We start from the raw sequence: 10499 nt of genomic DNA on the forward strand, positions 1-10499 counted from the left end.
GTTTTTTTTTTTTTTTTTTTTTTTTTTGGGCAATGCATTTACAGTAAACGAGCGACAAAATAAACATACTGTTAGAGGGCTTGTAGCTAGATTTGAACAGAAGTCAAAGCAACGATACCAAGTTTTCCAATGTTAGTATATGAACAGGGAACCCCGAGTCCAGACCTTGACATGGATCAGTCAGGAGGCAGAAGAATTTTGAAGTCAGAAACGTAAATGAAACAGGGAATTTGAAGAACAAATCAAAATAAATACAGGTACAGAAGATGTTTCTGATTATATGTTGCTGTTCTTCCTTTCATTTCAGGTCAAATGGCTGCTGCTTCTCCGTGATTACAGTGGGGGATGCAAGTTAAAGCAAGTAGATGAAAATATCACATGAATAGCAGGCAATTTAAGCAAAGAGGGAGGCGGTCACATTCAAAGCGAAAGTTATTACTCGACTATGCTTGTTAATGAACTTGACAGGAAAAGCATCGAGAATACCTGCACTCAATATCTGAATAAAATCGTTCCCTTCATCTAGAGTAGGATAAATTTAGCTCTTAACCGCTGTGTTTCCTTCCAAAATCTCATTTACAGCCTCCTTGTGCCCTGAATTTTCGCTACGTCCATCTGCTTTCGTAATTGGCCTATCCTTTCCATCACTGTCAACGTCCATGTCCTGAGGTTTATATCTCTCAACCTGTGACTGATTCATGATTTCTTTCTGATCTGAGGAATCGGGAACCGCACTGGTATTACTGTTTTGTCTCTCTTCTACCTGGTTGCAAGTTTCAACGTTAATATAGCCATCAGCTGTTGGCATGTTTTGTGAACTACCACTACAATTACTAGTCTCAGTTGTCTGTCTTTTCAAAGCTGGTCCTAAGTCTGCTGGCTTTTCATCTAGAACTCTCTCAGATAATAATTTTCTTGAAAGACAATGATCATTCTTTTGGAATGTGGTCTGTACACCACCTAAACCACGACCTCTAACGTCTTCCACTGTCTTGATCTCCTTTTCTGACAATGGATCAGCAGCTGCTGTAACAGAGGCTACAGCAATATTCTGGTCTGATGGCACACTTGATAATGTGGCTGTTTGTAGAGACGTGGTCTTCACAGGGACACCACGAGACAGAGATGGCATGACCGCAGGAGTGTTAGAGAGGGTGGTTGACTTAATACTAGGATGAGCTTCTAAATGGTTCGACCCCCTGCCAGGAGTGGGTGTTTTGGTTGAAGCAGGGATTTTGGCCGTGATATGGATGGCATTCTTCGACTGAGCGGCCTTGAGTAGAGATGCAGCATCTGCTGGTGAAGCTATGCGAGCCCCAGCAGCAACTGCAGCAGCTCTAACAATACAGTCTGAATCAAAAGAAGACTTTGGAATCATCTTCTTGGATGTGGTAACCTGAGCTTTGGCTGTTAGACTCGAAGATCCAATGGGAGATGGTTTTGTATGTGTAGGGCTTTGATGTAATTTCTCTTGTACTTGGTCCGATGTGGCAACAGCAGCAAGGGAGCTACCATTACCAATCTTATTTGTACTGGCTGGTCATTTGGAAAAAGGAAAAAAAAGGTCAAAAAAAGGAGAAGGAAAAAAAGAGCATTGAAATTGTGAAAATGAGAAACATCAGAAACCTATTGTGTTAACAGGAGTATGAAACTTCTCTTCACAAACATTAATCGTTAGACATACACAGACATCAGAGTATAGTAACTGAAGAAAGATCATGTGACCGTCAACAGGAACTATTCAAACAAGGCATCTCTTCTCCGACGCTTGCATGCATAAAATACATATACCAATTTAAATCTCCAAGAATAAACACCAGTTCCCTATAATTTTGCCAAAACCACATCTCATAGCCACAGAAAAGAGTCAACAGACTAAGATGATGATAAACCCCATTTTTACAGAACATACGCATAATCCACAACATGCTAGATAAAATGAGTGAACATTCAATAAAATCTTCCAGATTAGCCCATTTATCTCAATTCTAAGTGGAGAACTAAGTTTCCCTTTTAAGGAAGAAACCTATAGAAGACAGTATTTACCTGAGCCACTTATTCGAGCTGCTTTCAAGCTACCGACAACATGCCTATCGAGAGCTAAGGACATTGCATGACGCGCTGCCAGCTGCACCTCAGATAGATGTGTACCAGCTGTGTTGGCTCCCACAGTCAAATTTCCATGCTTCTTTTTAATAATTGCCCATCTCTACAGGACCAAAGAGTTGGATTATATTTCAGAGATGAGAAATATTAATTGGAGAGTTGAGCATATAGTAATTTTGAACCAGTCACATAGTAATTTTAAAAGACATTTTAAACCAGTCACTTAGTAATTTCCATGCTTCCAAGGCTAATGGCTGATACAGGCTACATCAAAGACATTTTAAACCAGTCACATAGTAATTTTGAAAGAACTATAAGCATATGTCTCGACAAAAGACTCCGCTGCTGGGATTTGAACCCTGGACAACTGGATCAAACCCAAATTCTGGCCTAACTAGATGACAATGGACAGTGGGTTGTGTTGGTTGCTTCATTTTAATGTCTTGGAAGTCATAGTTAAGCAGCTTTGGCGAGACTAAACACAATGAGAAATGTGAAATGTAATGATACGGAAGCGTGTTAAGATTAGAGAGAAATATCACCACAATCAACTTGAATTTTGGGGGTTTCAAGAACGTTTATGAACATTTAATTACTAACCAATGCTACAACTTCGAACTGTAACATGAGATAGCAAAAAGTTTTGAACTGTTTTGTGCAACGAGGGAAGCATTGTTATGAGGAATGTTGTATCCATCCATGATACAACTTGACTAACATTTTTCTTTTATAAACAAGAAAAGTTTCATTAACCAAGAGAGAAGTACAAGAATAGCTAGGAGGTCAAATAGGTCAATCCCACTCAAGCATTGCAAGAGATTTACAAAAACAAATAGAAATGAAAAAATGCTATTGTTTCTTTGAATCCAAAATTTCCGGCTGTTATGGTTGGAAACTTCGAAGAATAATCTTAGTGAGTATTCTTCAGTTCTCTTTTGTGTATGCCGAGTGCTTGGGAAGCTTGGATGTGAGTGGTGGAAATTCAAAGAAGTACTGTCTCCTCTCTGAAAAATGTATAGGATGTGAAACGAGTCGTGGTGTTAACCATAGATAATAAGATCTCATAATAGCAGTGTGTACTGGGGATCTAACAACAGGTTTCATTTTCACTTTCCACTCATTTCCCCTTTGTTGATAGAAACTGATGGTTACAAAGCTAAGATGAATGGAAGGTTCTGTAGAATGTCTCTGTAAGTTGCTCCTAAAGTCAACATAATACCAATAGTAGGGGTTAAGCCACCCCACAGCCCAGCCTCACCACTTCAGATGCTTCTGACTGCTACTCCCCGCCACCTTCAGTTGCTGCTCCACATTGTATCTGTCCACCATAGGCCAGCCTATACTCTTTCCCATTTTTATTCCCTAATCCTACCCAACCCTTTGTCCTGCCTATCTTCTCTTGCCACAGATTCGTTTGCTGCTCGCTGCTGTCTTCCACCGTTCCCCATTGGATTCAACCTCCACTCTTTATCGTTTTCGTCGGACTCACATTGGCCCAAAGTCTCTCCAGCTTCTCTTTTTTCCACGATGATAGGAGTTGTTATATCTGTAACCTTTACTTTGGTACTTAGTATGAAAATGACATGGGTTTGGTTGAAGATATGAAGAACAAATTGAGGATTCCCCACTCATTCTCTCATCTTTCCAAATCATGTTGAGGAAGGAAAAATATTACAGTTGAAGCTAGTCAAATATAAACAAGCCCTCAGAAGTTATGCAGAAGCGGTACCAAGGAAGAGTTCCTATGCTTCTTTATTTTGGGTAAGGGAAAAAAAAATAGACGAAATGAACTTCAATTCTATCTTGGTGGTTCCTTCCCACTTATCGGAGCTAGTCAAATATAAATAACTCCTCAGAAGTTATGCAATTGCGGGTACCAAGGAAGAGTTCAAATGCTTCTTCATTTTGGGCAAGGAAAAAAAAAATAGTGGAAAAGAACTTCAATTCAATCTTGGTGGTTTCTAGATAGCTATAGCCCACAACTCTTGGAAGGACAATCATTTTACTTTTGAGGTTTATTTTCAATCCAAGATTTCTATTACTTCATGGCACATAAAGTGTTGTGAAATTGAATGCTGATTTTTCTAAGTTGGAGTTTGATGGAAAGTGGAGGCAAATTGAAAATTTTCACTTGACAATTGAGAAAATTTCCCAAGAAAAACATTATCATCCAAAGCTTATTGAGGGATATGGTGACTCGATTTTTTGAGAATTTACCTTTGCCTTATTGGAAACATTCTTGTTTTGAAGCAATTGGTCAACATTTTGGAGGTTTGGTCAATATTTCTTCTCGGACTCCTAATCTTCTTATTTGTGGTTTCATTCCAGCTAAGATTGAGATAACATATTGAAAGTTCGAAAAATTATCTCATTAGGGAAATATAAATCTTTTAGATCCTCCATGCACCAATCATGGAGATTTTCCAATTCATATTTCTACAAATTTAGTGAAACTAAAGAGAATAAATCAAGTTATGATGGATGAAGGCTTTACTTTGCCATCTCAGGAATCTTCTACAACAAAAAATGTTGATTTGAATTCTATTCCATAGCATGATTTGTTGCAGAAGTCAGATCCCTCTTTCTTCAAGATAACCTTCAGGCTACGTAACATGCTTCATAAAAAGATCGATTTCCTCAACTGTCTATTTATGTTTTCAACATTTCAAAATCTACTCTTGATGCCTTGAAAATGAAAATTAGACATATTGAAGCCTACCCTCTCCATTATTCGGCTTTGGGATTCTTGAAATTTCATAGATTGAATCAGACATTTTGGAAGAAGCTCGAGCTTGGCTCCTCACCAAAGTTGTAACAACCTCCTTCACAACCTACCAACTACTACACTCATTCAGTGATCACTCCTGCAGGATCAAATGTTAGTTTAACCAAAGGTATCATTATCTCTCCCACTACTAAGGATCATATCTCCTTCATGATATTGAATCTAATGAAGCATTTAATATTAGTACGAGTAGTGAGGAATCTAAAACACATTTAGTTGATATAATAATCGATGAATTTTCCATCGAAGACTCTTTTGCAAAAGCATTTGAAAGTCTCTTTTTGGTTGATGACGGAAGGAATTCGATTGAAGTTTTGCAATCAGTAACATAGTATCATTCAATTCCTTCCAATTTCATTCCTTAATTGAGACTTGTGAGCTACAAACGAAAGAAACCACGTCTCAGTCACTATAAATTAAGATCTACTTGTGTTTCTCTCATCTGTTATGATTACTCAGCTGAGTGGTATTCCACGAGCTTTGGAGGTTGTTCTTTTTGTACTGCCTTGCCGTTCTTTTTAGTTTCAATCTTTTTTTTTTTTTTTTTTTATGCATTTTGAACTTCAAAGGTTTTCGGTTGATTTTATGAAGCCTTTTTTGGAAGATTTTGAGGGCTTTTATTATGGTGGCATGAAGCTTTGTGTGGTTGGACATTTTTGAGTTGGTTCTCCTCTTTCGAATTTGCTAATATACTTTTATGGGTTCTGTTTTTTGTCAGTATGTTCTGCTTGTTTTGGGCTTTCTTTTCACCTTCCAAGCTCAATGTTATTTAGTTTCCCTTGGCTCCTACCTCCTTTGGTCTCTTTTGTTCAGCTCGGCATTTTTGGTCTCTATTTCAGTGTTTTGGTTGGATTATTATTTTTGGTTCTTTGATAAAGAGGATTTAATTTTTGGTTCTTTTATTTGTATCTTTTGAGCATTAGTCTCTTTTCGGGAAAATTTGTATCTTTCGAAAATCTGTTTGAGACCCAAGGAAAGATATCATCTATGACTAACAGTAAATACCAAACATAGGAATGAGGGAGAATAATCCATTCCTTCATTCCCGTTCCTAATAAGTTAATGCGGTCATCATGTGCAAATATGCATCAAATTAGGTTATTTCTTATTTTTTGAGATGCTTAAGCATTTTTGTTTCTTTTAGTACAGTGCATTGATTGCAAATCTCACAATTCACTGATTGGATAAATATAAAAGAACCTATAGGCACATTGAGTATATAACGTAGAACCAACCAAAACCTGCATGAATCACTCAGCTTCCATCAATTTGGGACCTGACAATTTCCTAAACTGCTATACAGTTTGCTAAAATGCTATAAACTGAAAGGTAGTGCAAGAAACTAATAAACTAAGAATTTATCAGAAAAAAAGAGATAATAATAGCTTTTTCAGTAATAAGAAAGAGAGATAAATAACTAAACGCTATATAAAGCATGTTTTCCCAACCAAACATAAACAAAGGTGAAAACAAAAGAAAACCTGAGATAGCTGTGAAGCAGTTCTGTCGCTCAAGAAGTCTCCCCGTATGATGTTTGCCCAATTCCCTTCACCACATTTCTTCACTGCAGCCATCAACTCAAGGTCTTCTGCCTCCGACCAAGGTTTTCTTTTCCTTCGAGAAGCATTGTTGCCATATGTTGATCCATTTGCATTCAATCCTTCAACAGATGGTGGTGTAAGGACTGGCTGTCGCTGAACAGAAACAGGAACAGTGATACTTGCGCCTTTTATAGAGCAAGCAGGGTCTACATTTTCAAACTGAACTCCATCCCGGTAACTTCTAGGTAGGCTAATAGTTAATGGAGCCTCTATTGTGCTACTGCTTGGAACATTCAAGTCACTGGAAGAACCAGAAGAGATAAATACCTGAAAGAAGTAATTTTCCATGCATTAAGTCGATCTCACAGCCTTAAAACTGAAAACCACCAAGCCATTACATTAGAAACCATTAGCTTCTATGAATGATATAGCCATTATTAAGATGCATAGAACAAAAAATAGATGTTAATCCACACACGAAGTCGAAATGAATCAAAGGATCAACAAGACAATAATCTTAACCAAAAACTATCTCCATAAAATTGATAAATTAGATAATGTTGCCAGTTAAAATTTCCACTTTAATCAAGTCCATTCTGCTCCGGCCGATCAGTTTTCAACTATTTCAATACATTTTAGATTGTGAATAGCCTCTTCAAGTTCTGATCATAAAAAAAAAAGTAACAAGGATCTTAAAAGCATTACTTTTCGTTCCTCAAGACAGTTAATCCTCGCTTGATGATAATTGAAACAGATGATTGATATTCAGGAGCGAATATGTAGAACATGTAAGTAAACATCGAAGCAACCAAGTTAAAGTCCAAAATATGAGGAAAATAATTTACACAGCGATTGAGAGTGGAAGACCGATTGTTGATTTGCTTTACTTACTTTTGCACACGCCGCAGCCTCCGTTAAAGTTTCACAGCTGACCGATGGAAACGGCTCCAAATCACACTCTAAGTCACTGTCATCTTCCTGCAGACAATTTTCAAATTGCAGGAATCAATAAAAAGAACTGCAGAAATATAGACAAATCAAACGGGAAAACTAGTTAATCAACATCATCGACTCACCAAAGGTGCTTTCTCATCTTCTAAATTATCAAGCAACGCATGACGATAAGCCAAATGCCGCCATAGCATCTGGTACTCCCGAGGATTAGAAATCCCGGTCGAAGTATTTTTAACCAACTCCTTCCATTCAATTTTCGCTTCTGGTACTTGTGCCACTTCTTGTAACAACGCCAGCACCGTTGTGGGAGAGTACCTGTCCAATACGTGAAATCTTAAATAAGCAGTGCACTCCATACACAAAGATTCTCCGCATAGACTCCCATGAACAGGTACATGCGAGAATATTTGGAATAATTACTGATTCCTTTCTCACTCAGTAAGATCCACTACTTCTTTCATCTTGGAACAAACGAAATTAAACCACTTACCTCCGTAAGATAGTGGAAACGTCATTCTCGTTGAGAGATCGTTTCTGAAGCTTCATTTTCTACTTGATGCGATGCACGTACAATGGAGCAACAACAACGGAAGATTACTTCTCGCTATCTCAGACAATCAGTCAAAACCCTAGCAAAGTATTCGGTCGAAGAGGGAAAAATCTCCGACAAGAGAGCAAATATTCACCGTCGAGGAGGAGAATTATGAAGAGATGATGAGAACGAAGAGGGAACAGTAGACGAGTGTACGGAAAGAGTAATATTGGCCAATGGTTGAGGAGCGTGGGTTTCACGCACGAAACATACCGCTGAGCTGTCCCGCCGCCGGTCGATGAAACCGATATCGGCTACAGACAGAAATCACGGCAATGCCATTCCGGAAATTTTAATATTTCAGCTTAGACGCAATTCTATCGTCTTTTTGTAATTTTGATTTTAATTTTAATTTTCAAACTAAATTATTTGGTGCGGAAATTTGGAGTTGGCGTCAAAATTGCCAAATATAGTCCACGAAAATGAAGGTTGATGAGATTGTCCACGGGTGAAATGACCGTTTTGTCCTTTTTTAAAAAAACTCCTAACTAGAGATGACCTTTAACTCCGATTGTATGAGGAAACATTGTGTTCTAATGGTTCGGAGTGTCGGATTAAAATTAGAAAATACTATCCAAGATTTGCAAATACTATCCAAGATTTGCAACACACAAAACAAACGGTTGAAAAACAACAATTCGAACCTATCTGAGTGAACGGGACACTAATTACTACCATCTCAAAGATCGATAGTTAAATCCCTACTCAAAATTCTTCGAACTTGAAAATGGAAAAAGAAAAGCTTCAGAAGCAGGTATGATTTAAATAATATTGGACAGGGTGCTTAAGGTATATTTTATAAGGATAGATATCATGAAATTACAGCCACGAAAATATCAAAGCACGATTTCTATACTAAAAGCTAATCTCACAACGCTCTGATCACTGCAACTGCTCTCGGATAGTTGGCCCTTAAAATGGCTGGTCTCAGATCTTCAATTAATCTACTCAAGAATCTCTCACTTTTACTACTTATACCAACTGCAAAACCAAGCTAAGCATAACTCAAACCAGGATTTCATAGTTTTGTTCGGGTCCTGTAAGTCAGAGCCCTCAAGCACAAAGCTGCTCTTAATGACACAGTACAAAGGAACGGTCGATCAGTGAAGCTCCCCTGTCATTCCAGTGGCCACATTCGCCACTTCACCACAAGTAGCTTGAACGTCAGAGAGAGGAAAACTCATAACATCAGAAGTTGAACAGTTTATTTGATTGGAACTGAAAGTATCCAAACGATCATTTCCAATATTACCATTCGGGAGCTGAGGCGTGTCGCTTTGGATGTTAGAGACCAGTACATCATTGCCACTTGAGCTTAGGTCTGTCGTTTTGTACTCGGAATTCAGCACGGTATCTTTGGCTAATTCAACAGATTCCCCTAAACCTGGCACCGGGTCGACCCCAGTAGTTTCAAGAGGTTCGAAGGAGGATGATCTATCAAAGTTAAACTCCAAATTGGGCAGTCCACTTCTGTTGTCTTTTTTCTTTGACACCACCTTCTTGAATCGCCCTTTCTTTATTCGGGGTGCTCCAGTAGTTTTCGGTTTAACTGAGAAATCTGCTGCTTCTTTCCTCTTGCATGGGATCACAGTGAGCTGAACTTGATTGACAGAATTCTCAGGCAGCGAAGTCGGGCAAGACTGGATAGCTAACAAAGCAGTTCTTGCAGCTTTAATTTCTGCTTCTTTCTTTGTTTTTGCTGCAGCACCAATGTAGCGGATCCCTCCAATTTCTACTGTACACGAGAAAAGGGAAGTTCTGCCCGAACTATCATCTTTTTTGCATTGATATAGTGGGATTGCAAAGTTCATCTTCTGTGCATATTCCTGAAGCAGATTTTTGCATAGTCCTGTTTCATGCTGGAAAAAGGTAAGGTTGTCAAAGAAAAGATGCGGAAAATACACTGCCACAGAAAGCATAATTTCTTCTTTTTACTTCCACCACCGCTAAAGAAAAAGCAGAAAGTACAGACCGTTGAAATCTGTTTAGTAAGAGCCCAATAGTTTTAGGCCCATTCTTTATTTAGTGAGAGTTTGAATTTAGATAACATACATAAATTTGAAGCTTTCTTATTTATTCAAAACAAACTGCTTGAGATAATGTATTATCATTGAAACAAGCGGAAGTACTTCTGCCAAATAAGACTCCAAAGAAAAGGATACAACTCTGCTGCTTTATTTACTACGTAACCTGATAATAAGAGGATACAGCAAAAGACCGGCCAAATTCCCACAACAATTTTCAGCGTAGAAGATGACTGTTTGCATAATAGATCTGGTAAGTCTTCTAGTATATGATTCGATGAATGAACTGTACATAATCGATTTATATTGTCCCCACATCAGTTATTTGTCAATGTTAAGCCCCCTGTACTCTACTATTCCATTAAAAGACACACTTCATAATCGATTTATACCTCTTAAATAACTTTTTTTCTCAATGAAGTTAAGAATAAAACGAACCTTCTTCCTTTTCCTTTTTCTTATTCTTCTTTTTTTTTTTTTTTTTTTTTTAAAAACCA

The 10499-nt window shown here is 38.0% G+C and overlaps 2 protein-coding genes across 3 annotated transcripts in view; both read right to left on the bottom strand.

The window, feature by feature from the left end:
* Positions 1 to 103: 103 nt before the first annotated feature.
* LOC111492110 lies at positions 104 to 8289 on the bottom strand. 2 transcript variants are annotated; one of them, XM_023141310.1, is made up of 6 exons: positions 7877 to 8289; positions 7509 to 7701; positions 7324 to 7410; positions 6373 to 6759; positions 2047 to 2209; positions 104 to 1536 (listed from the first exon to the last, which is right to left on the bottom strand). In XM_023141310.1, exons 1-6 carry the CDS (start codon positions 7930 to 7932, stop codon positions 539 to 541), a joined length of 1884 nt encoding a protein of 627 aa, XP_022997078.1. In that variant the 5' UTR covers positions 7933 to 8289; the 3' UTR covers positions 104 to 538. The 2 variants fall into 2 exon arrangements, with proteins under 2 accessions (XP_022997078.1, XP_022997079.1); XM_023141311.1 differs by lacking the exons at positions 7509 to 7701; positions 7877 to 8289 and having other exon boundaries at positions 6373 to 6808; positions 7324 to 7396.
* Positions 8290 to 8650: 361 nt separating this feature from the next.
* The window catches only part of LOC111492178 (double-stranded RNA-binding protein 1-like), a 3770-nt gene continuing 1921 nt past the window's right edge, over positions 8651 to 10499 (bottom strand). The window contains exon 3 of the mRNA XM_023141437.1: positions 8651 to 9837. Coding sequence (XP_022997205.1) covers positions 9079 to 9837 — 759 coding nt within the window. The 3' untranslated portion in view covers positions 8651 to 9078. The remainder of the gene's footprint in view (positions 9838 to 10499) is intronic.

This window comes from Cucurbita maxima, unplaced genomic scaffold (assembly GCF_002738345.1).
Source record: "Cucurbita maxima cultivar Rimu unplaced genomic scaffold, Cmax_1.0 Cma_Scf00017, whole genome shotgun sequence".
NCBI lineage: Eukaryota > Viridiplantae > Streptophyta > Magnoliopsida > Cucurbitales > Cucurbitaceae > Cucurbita > Cucurbita maxima.